Raw genomic sequence first — 16,395 nt, forward strand, 5'->3', positions numbered from 1 at the left:
TACTATTTGTCTTTTTATTTTACAACCCTATTTGAATGTATTTCAAATTCCTCTGTCACCCATTACAAGGTTATACAATTCAATTTTCATTTACTTAATTCCCAACTTGAATATCTCATACATTTCATTTAAGTTTTTTTTTTCAGTTACAACAAAGTTTTTTTTCTCACAATTCTTCTCGAAAGTTGCGTGTAGATTTCTATTAAATTTTGTAATTAATTTTCAGTACTCTAAAGTGTACTTAATGCTATTAGTTGTGTAACAATGTGAACAAAGAGGAAATGAAAATGAAGAAAAACAAATCAAAAGAAAATAAGAAGTTGAATTTAGCAGGCCAAATAGACAGCTAAAAGTCTAAAGTAATGATAGTAGTGTAAATTTATACCAGCAGCAGTATTAGTAATGATGAGAATAGTAGTAATAATAGTAAAATTAAATTTTCAACAACTAATAGAAGTAAAATCAGTAGAAGTAATTAAGTGCATTAAAAACAAAAGTAAAATTTCCTTACTTTACTGAAAGTATTTAAAGTGTTATAGATGAGAACTCAGTCAACTTTCTTATAACATGCACTGAACATATGTTGCACATGGTATTTCGCTATACAATTGTGTTTCAATTTACTTAAATTTATGTTTAGCATTTTTTTTTAAACAAACACAAACTGGGAAGAATTTTGCTTGCCTGCAGAAACACCCAGAGTCTCTGGCAGGAGTCGAATCCGCAACCCCTGGATTAATAGTCCAGAACACTATCGACTTGCATATCGGGGCTGAGCATTCTTGAATAGTACGACATGACTTGACAATGTTTGGTGTAACACTTGCAGTGTAACCAGATGAGGGGATTTCTACCCAAATTGGGGATTTCATGAATAATTTGACGACAAAATTTCGTGGGGAGGGATTTGGGGATTTCAAAAAAATTTGGGGAAAATTTGATAAAATACATGTAAATTTTATCAAATTTTTAACAGTTTTAGATTTGACTTTATACTATTTATTCATAATTCGTGTAAACAATTTTTTTTTTAAATTGTTATCTGCGTTTGATATTGTTCATCACATTGTTTCTAAATTTCGTGAAAAACACAAACAATTTTGACATGAATTTCAGGAGTTTTTTGTTTCTAATTTAATATCAAAAAATTAATAAAAATATAGAAACAATGGGTTTCACTAAAGTTAACAAATAATGGGTAAATGACTTAAAAATGCAGGATTTACAATTAATGACGTATCTTTTGAACGCGGTTTTTGCTTTTAATAACTTATAAGTCATTTTGAAGGGTACATACCTGTCATTCATTCTCACTTAATTATTGAACATTAAAGTTTTTTCTTGTTTGGAAAATTTCGTATTTTCTGCCAACATACAGTCATATGCTGGAAGTTTAGCTTTACTTCTTTAATTTGAAAAAAAAAATTGCCTCACCAAAGCTTATGGTGAATGTGTTTCATCAGTTTGATCATGCGAGAGATGGTAAGTTTAATTCAGAAGTGGTGGTTTTGATACGGAAGACAAAGATTGTCCAGGCCAGCCAAAAAGTTTTGAAGACTAAGACATTAATCCTTGAATATTGTTGTGAAACTCAACAAGGGCTTGCAAAATCATCGGGAGCTACTCAAGCAACAATTTCAAAATGCAGCAGGATTCATCCAAAAGTGGGGAAATTGGTCACGAATAGGAATTGAATCCGAGAGAACTTGAAAGACGATTTTGCCTGTCCGAAATGATGTTTGAACGCTATAAAAGACAAACATTTTTGTACCGAATCATTATTTGGAATGAAAAAGGGATCCATTACGATAACCCGAAGCAAAGGAGATTGTACGTGAAACCCAGCCAACCAGCCGAATCAACACCAAAGCCAAACATCCATGCCGTTGAGGTAATGCTGTGTATTTGGTGGCAGCAAAGGTGTCTTAGCTAATATGAGCTGCTAAAATCTGGCCAGACCATCGCAGGGAACCTGTACCGAATGCAACTGATTCGTTTGAAGCGAGCGACCGTCCAGAAAATGCGGCCAATACCTGTTAAAAAGTATTTAGAATTAAGTGGTTGGGAAGTTTTCCTCACCCGCTTTATATTCCAGGCCTTGCCCGGTCCGTCTAAGATTTGTTTCTATCGATGCAGAATGCACTCTCTGGGATACTCTTCACTTTGGAAGATAGTAACCGATATTGGTTTGATTCTATCATGGCCTCAAAAGATTAGCAGTAGTTTTGGCTCAGAATCCATATGTTGCCAGAAAGTTGGTTAAATGTTATAGCAGGGAAACCGGAAATATGCTCTAAAAAAAGCGTTTTAGGCGCTTTAAATATGCAGTAAAAACTTTAAAATATGCTCTTAAAATTTAAAAAATATGCTCTTAAAAAACAAACTTTTACATAATTTTTAACCAAAAAAAATTTACTTAAATTTTCAAATAAAAATCGTTGTCTATTGGATCTGAAAACATTTTTAAACATAGAAAATGTTCTTTCGACATCAACTGATGTTACAGGAGCAAATTTAAAAGACAATATTTCTTTAACACTTAGAACGGTTAAGTTTGAATTAGAACTAAAATTTGATATTTAGATGGAGCTATTATTAAAATAGTGCTTATTTTATATTAAAACAAGTAAGAGAGCTATATTCGGCTGTGCCGAATCTTATATACCCTTCACCTAATTATACTTCAAAAATTTTAATATTTTTAGGTGAACAAAATTTTTTTTTCAGTTTTTTCATTTTTTGGATAAAAAAATTTTTCGAATTGTTATTTTCAATTTTGAATTTTAAACAAAGGAAGTAAAAACCTGTAATACAACAGCGAAAAATAAGTAAGACAAAATTTGTTTTTGATAAACTCAAAATATGCTATTAAACAGTAAAATATGCTCTAAAAACGCAAAATATGACATAAATATGCTCTTAAAACACATATATGTACAAAAATATGCACTAACAAATCGATGCCAAAATTCTTAAATAGTTCTGAAACGTGTAAATATCTTATCCATGTGCTCATTAGACTCACCAGAAAAAACATGCATTTGCATATTTTGGTTTCCTTGGTTATAGCTAACAATGTCAAATACTTTGAATTAACACAGTGCAACAGTGAAAAAAAACACACGATCATGACTGTATATGTATGTTCGACTCTACTACCAAAGGGTAGTAAAACTCTATACTCAGTTTGTCCATTTTGGTGACCCATTTTTTTTTATGGGCCCCCAAAGTTTTTGAAAATCAGTGGGGCCTCTAAAAAAGGTGTCATCAGTTTTTGGTTAACAGCTAATTCAGACATTGCGATACGGCTTAACTTTATATGACAATAATATAGCTAAGAGTCCGCCAAATAAATTTATTATAAATTTTTTTCGAAAAAAATAGTTTTTTCGTGCACTTTTGTTGAAAAAATATAAGAAGAAACATTTTTTTTTAATTTTTTTAGAATAACTTCCAGGGTCTCCTAATTTTTCACTAACAATATTTAGCAATGTTGTAGCTACGGTAAAGTTGAACAACTCTTGTGAACATATAAATGCGTTCCGAACGTGTCTAGTCACTCTACATAGCACATAAAGATCACTTTGTACATTAACAATTTTCGTTTTTACTATTTTTCGACGCTAAAATAAAGAGCTTTTGTTAAACTAGTATGATCAAGTCCCCACTTGTGCTGTATTATTTACTCGACTGAGGTGTTCGGAATGGGGATCGTAGGGTGGACACTCAATGTCACACATTTTAAAAAAATCGCCAAAAAGCCATTTATGATTAGAATGAGCTGAAATTTAAAATATAGATAGAACTTGAGAAGGTCTACAAAAAATATGCTTTTATCTGTAGGTTATCTCTTTTAGTTCAAGAGATATTTAGGTTTAATTTTTTTTTTAAATTTTGCTCGATCTTTTTCGTATTTTATATATGATGGGCCTACCAAAGGTCAAAATTTTTTTTTTATATATGACGTATATTTGCGATAAAATTCTAAAGAAAATAAAACAAACTGATAACAATTATTTCGTCCCTATAAAAAGTTACACGCATCCAAAGTTGAAGCATCTTTTTATATATTTCAACTTTGTATGCGTGTGTTTTTTAAGTTTTTTTTCCAAAAAAGTCCCTATGTTTTTTCTTTAAAAAAAACTAATTTTCTTTGGGACTATATACACTTTTTTATGATATGGAAAGAGAAATTAATGGAAAAAAGTATAAAGTAAAATTTGACTAACTTAAGCGGACATTGTACCCCCCAGCCCTATCCAAACTTGGCCAATTTTGAAACAAAATTTTAGGTTTGAGTAAAAAATTCTAAAAACTCAAAGCGCCGATCCTCAAAAACTCTTCACATTTTTATTGCCCTATATGTTGTTTATATGCGTACAAAACGTTTTTACTATCATACTGTAATTAACGTCAAAGTGGGCTATTTTCTAAAAAAAAATCAGTTTTTGGAACACATTTTCCCCGTTTTAGGAATTTCGATCTTTGAAAACAAAGATTGACTTAAGAACATTTAGATCTATATTACTTCCAAATTTTGTTGTGATGTCTGTAACTGTTCAAAGTTTATATTTTTCTTGATGGAAAATCATCATTTTAAAATATTGTTATTTGTTAAGGTAAATGACGTCCGAAAAAACACAAAATTAATTGATTTCACTAAACTATCAATCTTCAAGTCATAAGGTTTCCACCGATATCAAAAACTTATATAAAAAGCTTATACTTATTCTTCAGAAGCTCCACAACACTGACCACTTTCAACAAAAGTGCACGAAAAAGCTATTTTTTTTGGAAAAAAAATTTTAACAAAATTTATTTGGCGAACTCTTAGGTATATTATTGCCATATAAAGTTAAGCCGTATCATAAGGTCTGAATTAGCTGTTAACCAAAATCTGATGACACCTTTTTTAGAGGCCCCACTGATTTTCAAAAACTTTGGGGCCCATAAAAAAATGGGTCACCAAAATGGACAAACTGAGTATAGTGTTGTACTACCCTTTAGTAGTAGAGTCGAACCTATACTGTCATGATCATGTGATTTTCCAAAAGTCTTCATTTGTTGCATAGTATTAATTTATACTCCAATACCTCTGTTTGTCTCGTTTCGAAGTTGAGTCTTTTTACAATGTCTGTGATTTCGAAGTTGCGTCTATTTTGTTTCAGTTTCGCGTGGCTTCGAAGTTGCGCCATTAGTCCTTCGATTTGCGTCATTTTTGTTTCAGTTTGTGCCTTACACAGAAAAAATTATATTACAATTCAAACATTTATCCCATATTGAACTGGTTTCAATTATTTCATAATTAAATGAAGTATTCATTTGCTCAAAAACAAAATTTCTTGATATTTTCTATTGAATCTTGAGTTTTGAATTTGATTATTTTGACAATTGAATATACAATTTTCATTATTGGTTGAATTTCAAATACAAAAATTATTGAATAGATAATTTTCGTAATTGAAACACAAAAAATAACAAAAATGTGTTTCCAATTACGAAAATTATCTTTTCAATAATTTTTGTATTTGAAATTCATCCAATAACGAAAATTTTATATTCAATTGTCAAAATAATCAAATTCAAAACTCAAAATTCAATAGAAAATATCAAGAAATTTTGTTTTTGAGCAAATGAATACTTGATTTAATTATGAAATAATTGAAACCAGTTCAATACGTGACAAATATTTGAATTGAAACGGTTTAAGAAATAGTTTTTTCTGTGTTATGTCTTCAAATTTGCGTCGTTGATATGAAAATATTTGTATCGAAAAATCAATTTTTTCAGCTTAAATTAAGAATCTCGAAACAAATTAAATGAAAATCAATACAAATGTATTGAAAATCATGCTTTAAAGTCGATAATGTGCAGATTTATTTTAGTCATCTTGTTTAATTTCCTACATTCCAAATGTTACCAATCATTTATTCATCCTACTAAACCTCCCATAGTTAACTACAAACCGGAAAAAAAATTGAAAACAAATAAAACTATGAACTTTAGAAAAAAATAAATATTTTTAAAAGCCACCGCTTGAATACACATTTCGACCACATTTGCCGGTCAGTTAGTGGTCAGATATAAAAATAACTACGTTTGTTAGAGCTTTAAAGTTTCCTAGAAATTTATTGTATAAAAATACTGTAAACTTATTAAAGATAGATTAACACAAACACATTTATCGATTGAGTTTATTTTGGTACCCAGCGTAATGGTTTATTTATTGATTATTTTTCCAGTTGTATTTCTATGCCTCCCTAAATATACTAAATAGAAAACGTAGAATTGATATGCTTTTGTTACACATCCATAAAAACGATTTGATTTAGTTGACAGGTATTATGAGTGCAGTATAAAGCTGTGCGAGGAGTTGTAAAGAAGAAATCAATTAATATGATTAATAAATATAAGACAGTTTGAAGGCGTATGAGTGCTTAAGCGAGATTTTCAATTTATTAAAGGAAATATTAATCATACGCTAGAGGAGGAGGAGGAGGAGGAGGAGAAGTTTAAAATAACTGTGAAAATTAATAAACATTTAAGATTGAAATTTATTATAGCAAATGCTTTAAATATGTAAAAGTAGAGCTGTTTCTGATTAACTTGTTTTACAATATTAATTATAATAATTAAAATAATTATATGCACTATTCACGATTACTAAAAGTATGTTTCCAAAATTATAATGAGGATTAATGTAGACTTAATTTAGCAAAATTCATAAAATGTTTGTAATTTTACTTCTTTAAATATTAAAATATGTTAAAGGTAAGAAAAGTGGAAGCTGGAATTGCCCCAAGTATTATCAAATATTCATAGTTAGCTGCTCTCATATCTTCTTTTGTTATATAAAAATATGAGCTCAATTTTCTTTAAAATTTTTGAAATACAGCTGAATTTTAATCCTTTATTATGTTTTGCTAATATATTTAATTAAATGTTATTTTTTGTTTCTCTCTTCTTTTTTGTTGCAGGTAGTGAATACATTTCAACACCCATTATTGAGTTACCGCCATGAATGAAACAGAGTGTGATAATTTAATCAAGTCGGTAAAATGGACGGAACCCTCAAATTTGATCTCACTAGCGATACTCGAATTTATCAATGTTTTAGTAATAGGAGGAAATCTTTTAGTTATTGCCGCTGTTTTCTGTTCCAATAAGTTGCGCAGTGTAACCAACTTTTTTATTGTTAATTTAGCGGTGGCTGATTTACTGGTCGGCTTAGCCGTTTTGCCATTCTCCGCAACATGGGAGGTGTTTAAGGTAAGTAATAGAGAGGTTAAATAGAAAATATTTTATATATGGACAATAAAATGCTTGAAATACTAGTGATAAACAAATAAATTTCTTTAAAAATAAAATCTAATAATTTAGGGAGGAAACAAAAAATGGAGAAAATTGGCCTTACCCGTTCCAAACCTGTGTACCAAAGGTTTTTTCATGGTCATACAAAATTTGAAATTTTTCAAAGATAAAATAACAATTATATGTGTACGACAACAATATATTGTTACAAAGAACATAGTATAGTTGTCTCAACCATACAGAACCATATTTTTTCTCTGCGTGTAAGAATGATGTTTTGAATTGAAGTCAATTGAATATAACTTTTTAACAGCATCTTATACAATTTTTACAATATTTAATTTTGAAAACTGGATATTGAAACAAAAATCGTCCTTGAACAAAGGACATCGCATGTCTTCCATTTCCATCAATTACACAGGGCAACAAAATCGAAAAAATGTTGAAGGGTTTTTAAACCACTACACAATTTTGATGTATTGTGATTCCAGTAGTACAAAAATGGTAAAATTTTGAAATTCTATGGATAGATTTTTTTTTAAATTTGTTTTTCTAAAATTGTGAATTTTTTCAAATGTTTTTCCACATAATTTATGATGACTCAAAAACGGTTAGTCCGATATTATTGAAGTAAACTTAGGACTGTTAAAATTTACATAATCTTTAATCCGGTTATATATTGCACTTTAATTGGCTCAGTAGTTTCCGAGTTATAATAACAAATTGAAGCAAATAACATATTTTTACGTGAAAATAGCAAATTTTTGTGTTTTAAAAAACTCATGAAAAATCGAAAGCGGCAAAACTTCATCAAGTTTATTACTTTGCCGCAAAGCTGCATATAATAGCAACAAAATGAGATATGGGAGATAAAAATCGATTGATTCATTTCGTATTTATTCACGATGAAGTGAATTCGCTCATATTCACAAAATTTAACTTTTTTGTTTCATATACATAAAATTGAATAGTTAATGTTCTTCTTTCGATTGATTGAATATTGAGAACATTTTCCCCTTGCTATGTACAAATTTCCACATATATATTGCGTTTTAATCGGCTCAGTAGTTTCGGAGTTATAATAGCAAATTGAAGCAAAAAATATATTTTTTATGTAAAAATATCCAATTTTTTTGTTTTAGAAAAATCATGAAAAATCGAAAACGGCAGAAATTGTTTAGATTTATTGCTTTATCGCAAAGCCACAAGTAGTAGGAACAAAATGAGATATCAACCATAAAAAGCGATGGATTATTTTCGAATTTATTCCCAATTAAGTGAATTCGCTTATTTTCAGAAAATTGTGTGTGCGTACAAGCGTGTACTTTGAGTGTACATTTTACATGTCTTTTATTTTTGTTAAAATTTTTATTACAAATGAAATCATGGACCACGGTCTGGACTATGAAGCGAGTGAGGCAAAACTTCCCAACCACTTCATACTAAATAGTTTTTAAGAGGTATCATGACAACATGTGGCCAAGTGTTGTCATGATAGAATATTACGGTTTCATATCTGGCTGCATATTCTGCGCTTTTATCTGCCAATTCTCACTTCAAACGAATCAATTGCGTTCAGTACAGGTTCCGTGTGATGATTTTGTCAGATTTTAGTAGCTCATAATAAATATGGCCCTTTTGATGCTACCAAATACAGAGAATTACCTTAGCGCCATGGATATACAAAAATTAATTTATTTTATAGAGTTCAAGCATCATTTCGGACATGGTTTTCAAGGGATCTTGGCTTCAATTTGTATGGTAACAAATTTCTCTGCTTTTGGATGAATTCTGTTGCTCTAAAACGTTTTGAAATTGCTTATTGAGTAGCTCCCGTTTGCAAGCTCTGGTTGAGTATTACATAGAGTAATGCCTTCAATTGTTGGTCTTCAAACTTGTTTGGCTGTCCTAGGTGAACTTTACCTTCCATGTCAAAATCCTCTAAATCCTCAAGGCATGGGTATTTTTTGTCCTTATTTTAAAAAAGAGCAAAAAACACAATTAAAGCAGGGATTTAAGGGGTTAAAATGTTTCGCAAAAATATTATCCGTGAAATTTTACTATAAGTACCTGAATACACCAAAACGGAAAATTCAACCAGAAAGTCAGCTCTTTTTTAAAATAAGGACAAAAAAGACCCACGCCTTGAGGATTTAAGGTGTTAACATAATCTACAAAAATGTCCTCCGTAACATTTTACATAACTTTGCTGAACACATTTTATACCTAAAATGTAAGGATCACATGGAATGTGCCAGAGTTAGGAAACTTTAATCCCCCCTCAAATGAAATTCCAATGTAAACTTTCAAAACGCCGATACACGTGTCTGTTGTTTTTGTCTTCTCTATCAAAATTTATTGGTCGGAACTTGTAATTTTGTAAAAAAATTGATTTTGTTGTATAGTGTTATTTTTCACCTTGAATTTCTATGCCTCCCTAAATATACTAAATAGAAAACGCAGAATTGATATGCTTTTGTTAAACATTCATAAAAACGATTTGATTTGATAAAGCTGTGTGAGGAGTTGTCAGTAAGAAAGCCATTAATATGATTAATAAATATAAGACAGTTTGTGTTTCAAGAGTTTCAATTTATTAAAGGAAATTGTAATCATATTCTAGAGGAGGAGGAGAAGGTAGAGACATTTTAAAATAACTGTGAAAATTAATAAACATTTACGATTCAAATTTATTTTTTCGGACACGCAAACCTGCTGCTCGTAAACGTTTTGAAATTACTACTTGAGTTAAAATTTTGTTGACTTTGACATCAGTCTTCATGGAGTAAAGCCTCCAATTCTTGGTCTTCAAACCTCTTTGGATGGTGTAATCTTTGTCTTCAAAATCATCACTTCCGAATCGCACAAAGCATCTCTCGATCATTGAAACTGATGAACGCATTCACCATATACTTTGGTAAGGAATCGGTGTGCTTTAGCTGCACTTTTTCAAACAAAGGAAGTATAGCAAAACTTCCCGCATATGGCGATTCGTTGGTACAAAATTTTACATTTTCGAAGCAAAAAAAAAACTTTGTTCTTTACACTACAATGTTCAATAATTAAGTAAGAATAAATGACAGTTTAAGTTATTAAAAACTTAAACATACGCCACACAGTGCTTTGTTCAATGGACAAAAATCAAAAACAAGATCATGTCTTTGATGTTAATGAAATTTATATTTTTCAATAGACAACTAAATAACTTATTTGCGTAAAAAAGACTTTTTTATAAATATCTATTATGGTTAATTATGGTTAACTAAAATAATTGTTAAAAGTTTCTTTTAAAAGATATAAACTCGCGATTGGCTGCAAATGAAAGAATATGAATGTGGAATTATGGCAAATTACTGTTTTTGTCAAAAATTTTAACAGTTTAATCTGCGCAACTTTTAATAATTAACATTTTTTTTATTGTAATCCTAAAAATTTGTTGGAATATTACTAAAATATATGTTAATCTATTTTAATTATGTTTTACTATTGAATAGCCTTAAGTATTATCTATAAGAAAATGTAATCAATAGTTGTCCATTCGTATGAAAACTATTAAAATTTTGTTTTTGTTTAAATGTATAAATTACCATTTCGTAAATTTTCAATTTGATGGTTTGCGGAAATAGCTCCAGATTTTTGGTTTTTTATAAAATTATACCGTTTTTTCTTTTAAATAACTAAGAAATATTGCATTATTTAACAAAAGTAGTTTAATGGCATAAAGTGTATTAATAGGTCTTTATTTGGTTCTTGATGTTGTATGTTTTTTTGCTGAAATAAAAAAAAATGCAAAAGTTTGATTTAATTTTGAAAAAAAAACATGTTAATCAATTTTAATTTTTCTTTAATTTTATCTAATGCCTATCTCTTATTTATTATAATGTGAAATCATTATTTGTCCGTTTTGACTAGGACGTTAAAAAAATTAGTTTTTGATGGCACCCATCAATAATACATTTTCACCGTAAATGTAAGTAACTCAATAATTGAATATATCCTACATATTCTTAGGTTGAGATAGTAATATGAGCTTCTGCTGATATTAGGAACACTTAAAGTGTAATCCAACATCCAGTTTCTAATATTACAGCTGAACGATAAGGCTATCAACATTTTGTCCGTCCATCCGTCCTTCCGAATTTAGAAAATATATACAATATTTCACTATTTTTTAAAAAAAGGATATATGGCAGTTATGTAAATTCTTGCTAGAATTGAAATGTTAATAACTAAATTAATGCTTGGTTCCAAAATAAAAAAACGGATTTTACGAATTTTTTAAAAAAAAATTAGATGTTATACAGGATATTGAAATATTGATGTCTTGGAATTATGAATATCCTTCTGATAAAATTTTCATAATTTTGCATCTAATATTATAAGAGAACAATAATTTCTGAAAATTAATAATTTTTTTTCAGGTTTATAGGTTTTTTAAGGAAAAGGATGTATGGCAGCCACCCGAATCCTTGCTGCGATTGTAATAAAAATTTTCACAAACATCAATATCTTTATTAAAATGATTATAACCTAATTTTAAAGGAGTATAAATGTGAATTTTATTCAAAATTATATGTTCGGGATATATGGGAGGTACCCGTGTCCTTGCACGGATTTTTTCAAGAATTATATTTTTTCTTAATCTTACCGAAAGGTAATATTCTACTAATTTTTATTCGTCTGCAATAACTCCTTCTATTTTTGTCCATTGCCTATATGAAAACAAAGCACTGTGCGCTATCTATTGTAAATCTTGCATTTTTAAGTCACACACCCAATAGTAATAAAACAAAAATAAATGCTTGCTAATATATCCCTTAATTTCAATTATCTCAAGAACCCCACATGGTCCCATTCTGAATTTTATATATGGACAATGCCGTTATGTTAAATTCATTCAAAGTGAAAGATATCAAAACCAAATGGATTTTTATTTTGAATAGGCTTAGTAGCTCTTAACTGCAGACAAAAATATATCAATTTTTTTAGGTTTATTTGTTCAATTGGATTAGTTTAGTTGATATATATTTTTAAAAATGAGAAGCCGCAGAACAAAAGGTACTTTTTTGAAAATTTAAAAATTTGGGGAAATTGATTTTTTCTAAATCCAAATTTTTTCTGAAACCAAAAAATCAGTTTGTAAAAAAAATGGAAAAAGTATCTTTTGTTCTGCAGCTTCTCAAATGTTCTATTATTGCTGCCAATTTACGTATGATTAATATTATTGCATACACTAGCTATTAATATTAATCATACTTACTGTAGTCTCACTGTACAAACGTTTTTTTCATATTTTATATAACTTTTCTCCACAGGTTTGGATATTCGGTGATGTTTGGTGTCGCATTTGGCTGGCCGTCGATGTCTGGATGTGTACAGCCTCAATATTAAACTTATGTGCCATTTCTTTGGATCGGTATGTGGCCGTAACACGACCGGTTACGTATCCCAGCATTATGTCTACCAAAAAAGCGAAATCTTTAATAGCCGGCATTTGGGTTTTATCATTTGTTATATGTTTTCCGCCGCTCGTTGGATGGAAAGATCAAAAGGTGAGTAGGAGACAGCCATTATATTACATTACATTAACAACTGGTTAACAAAAACAAAGTAGTAATAATTTAAGTAGCCTATATTTAAACAAAAGTGTAAAAAGAAAGAGTTTAGCAAATATTATGATAAATTTTCATAATTTTTCATAATGAAATGATTTTGTTTGGTATTCTAAACAAAGACTTCCTTTAGTATTTTAAACAAAACAACAAGGTGACGCTTTGTGTATGTGTGTCTGCTTGTTTTAACTTCCGCTGTAGGCTGTAATTACCAGCAAAGATGTAGAAAATAACAATAAAAGGCACAACAAGAAAAAAACGTTAATTAAATATTGTATTTTATTATTGTTGTATACAATTGTAATAAAACTGTCAACATTTGTGTGTTTTGGCATTTAAAATTTTTGTTTTTATTTCTCTACTTATGTATGTATGTCCTCAAATGTCGTTTTTGTTATTTTTGTTAAAAAGATTTGCAAATTACAAAAATTTACATACACATATTGTTAGAAAATGTGTATAAATAAACAAGTAGGCTAACATATGGAGCGGAAAAGGACATTCACCCAGGCATGGACGCTAAAAAAATTTAAATATTTTTGGTTCATATATGAGGGTAGTCTAATCAAAGTCGTTATTGTTAATTTTCTCAAAAAGGAAGTTACAGTTTGAACTACTGTGTAAGACATTTCTTCAATATTAGTTAAGATGTTTTATTCTCTCGATCACTTTTTTATATAACTTTGTAAAATAGCCAAACTGTGAAACAATCCTCGTATATTTCACTCTTAAACACTAAATTGTCTTAAAAAGCCCAGCACAATTTATTTTACTACAAAAATTTGGTCTTATTTTTTTGATTTTGTTATTTTTGTATTCACAGTTCTTTTTTTTTTTACTGGCAATACAAGATAGTGCCAAAAAACTAACTGACATCGAAATGAAAACAAGGAAAGTTTGAAAAAATACCCAAAAAATATATGCTTGACATAAATTGGTCAAGTTTTATGAGTTTTTAAGTAGGTTTGAAGGTAATAAATTTATTAGTTGTCTTACTTTATGGCCTCGAATTCCAAAAAAAAAAGTTTTTTAATGTTGAGGGTGCAAAAAGAAAATACAAACAAAACAAAAATCAAAATTTATGGTGCTCATAAAATAAAACAACAGGAAATGAAGTTTAAATGTTCACATACTTAAGAAAAGAAAAATCAAATCAGACCAAACAAAGACCTTAACTTAAATATTAAACCAACTAAACATTTTATAAATCAAGAAAATAAAACTTAATACTTAATATTAGAGTTTTGGGCCTAAAAGACCTTGAATAAGTAATATGTTAATTTTATAAACATGTCTCTTTAGGGCAGTGGACAAAATGTAAAAGATTAAAAAACTAAAAGGCTTTAATACATAATAATTTATGTTGAAATCTGTACGCTATTGAAAGTATTACTACAGCCTTTGAACAATGTATCGATAGCTTATTTTTTCTGTATCAATCTAAATAGTCGAATAGTTTCTATACACAAATGTAGGTAACTTTATTTCCTGTAAGCAATTCATCAATAACTTAAATTTTTTGTTTTTACAGAAAAAAGATTTCATTAGCTTTGATTTTATAGAAAAATTTATCGATAACTTTAATATTTCTTTAACTTTTCATTAAACGTATCGATACTCTTAATTGCAATAGAAAAATTTTCAACAAATTAAAATTTTGTGAACAACTTTTATTTTATATAGAAAAGTTTTCGACAACTTCCACTTTCTACTTATAAGAAATAGTTCGATAATTTTACCTTCCATAAAAAATATACTGAACATAATTTTACTTTAGAGTAAAGCAGTTATCATTAACATTATTTTTTTTTTAAATTTATCGGTGACCTTAATTTTCTATACCAAAGTTATTGATAACTTTAAATTTCGATAATACAAAATTTTTATAGAAAAGTTATCGATAAATTTAATTAAAAAAAATATCGATAAGTTATCTACAGAAATTTTCGATAACTTTATTTCGATCATTTTAATTTTCTATAGAAAAGTTATCGATAATTTATATTCTCTATCGAAAAGCTGTCGATAACTTTAAGTTTCTATAAAGAAAATGTCGATGACATTAATTTTTTTGGAAAAGTTTACGATATCCTTAACTTTCTATAGAAAAGTTAAATACTACGTTTATACGTAGCCTATTCGCAAATAAAAATAATTTGCAATTAACTAATGGTGTTTTCTTTTCTGACACAAAATGTTGCCTATATATTGTGTACCATTTATTAAATGCTACCCATACCCTCATAATGTGTTGCATTTTTAACGATCACAATAGAACAAAAATCATTACCAATTATGCAATTTGCTACTAAATATTAAAAAACTATACTTTTTGCTTACAAAAAAAGTGGTGCATTTCTAACCCTTTGATAAAATTGAGGGTGAAACATGTAGTATATCTTCAGGGTTTTATGGTAACATTATTAGAAAAGAACCAAACTATATTTTTTTCAGAAAAGAACACAAAGAAAGGTAAAAGGCAGAATAAATGCAGTATTTATGCCAGAAAAGAAAACACCATAACACTCTGTTTATATGTCACTTTGGTTACGGAAAATTCTTATTTTTTTAAATGCAAAAATGACAGAATTAAAAATTCTTGTTTGTCTTACAATTCAAAAGCAAAAACGCAATGAAATATTTAAAATAACGAAAGAAAAACTAAAAACGTTAAAAATTTGGCAATGTTTAAAATCTTATTTGCAAATAGTGTAGTTAATCAGGAATTGTTTTCGTGAGTTAGCTATTTGCAAATTAAAAATTAATTCACTGTTTATACGTAAAATTTTCTTAATTGCAATATTTTTATTTGCGTATAAACGTAGTAATAGATAACTTTCATCTATATAAATAAAAATCAAATGTCGTTCGTTGGTAATTGCATCAGTTGAGAACGGCCGAACCGATTTAGAATTTTTTTAATATGTTGGGCATAGTCCAACTTAGGTTTTTACGGAATGACAAATTAACCACGCCCACTTTTTTTGATTTATCCAAAATCGGGCTAATTTTTTGTTTAAATATTCATAGTAATCCAATTTAAGTTTTTACTGAAAGAAAAATTGACAATGCCAATTTTTTTGCGATATATCCAAAATCGCAGGACGCCTGGACCGTTTTTTTTTTAATTTAGTCGGCAAAAGTTTCTACAGAAATAAAATTTGTCCACATCAGACCAAAAAAATAAAAACTCACAATATCTTAAATCATTAATAATTGTCCAATAAGCGTTTAATCAATAAAAGGTGCTCGATTTGTGATCACTCATATTTCTGACAAAAAATCGTTTTTTTATATAAAAACTCACAATATCTAAAATCGTTAGTAAAAATCAATTTTTATATAAAAACCCAAATAACTAAATTCGCTAATGACTTTGCCAATAAGCGTTTAATCAAGAAAAGCAGCTCGATCTGTGATCACTCATATTTCTGAACAAAAAGCGATTTTTTATATAAAAACTCAAAATATC

General features: G+C 28.7%; 1 protein-coding gene across 1 annotated transcript in view; it reads left to right on the forward strand.

The window, feature by feature from the left end:
• The window catches only part of Oamb (Octopamine receptor in mushroom bodies), a 130,356-nt gene that overhangs the window by 52,390 nt on the left and 61,571 nt on the right, over window positions 1-16,395 (forward strand). The window contains exons 2-3 of the mRNA XM_065505039.1: window positions 6,978-7,269; window positions 12,627-12,863. Coding sequence (XP_065361111.1) covers window positions 7,018-7,269; window positions 12,627-12,863 — 489 coding nt within the window. The 5' untranslated portion in view covers window positions 6,978-7,017. The remainder of the gene's footprint in view (window positions 1-6,977; window positions 7,270-12,626; window positions 12,864-16,395) is intronic.

This window comes from Calliphora vicina, chromosome 1 (genome assembly GCF_958450345.1).
Source record: "Calliphora vicina chromosome 1, idCalVici1.1, whole genome shotgun sequence".
Taxonomy (NCBI): domain Eukaryota; kingdom Metazoa; phylum Arthropoda; class Insecta; order Diptera; family Calliphoridae; genus Calliphora; species Calliphora vicina.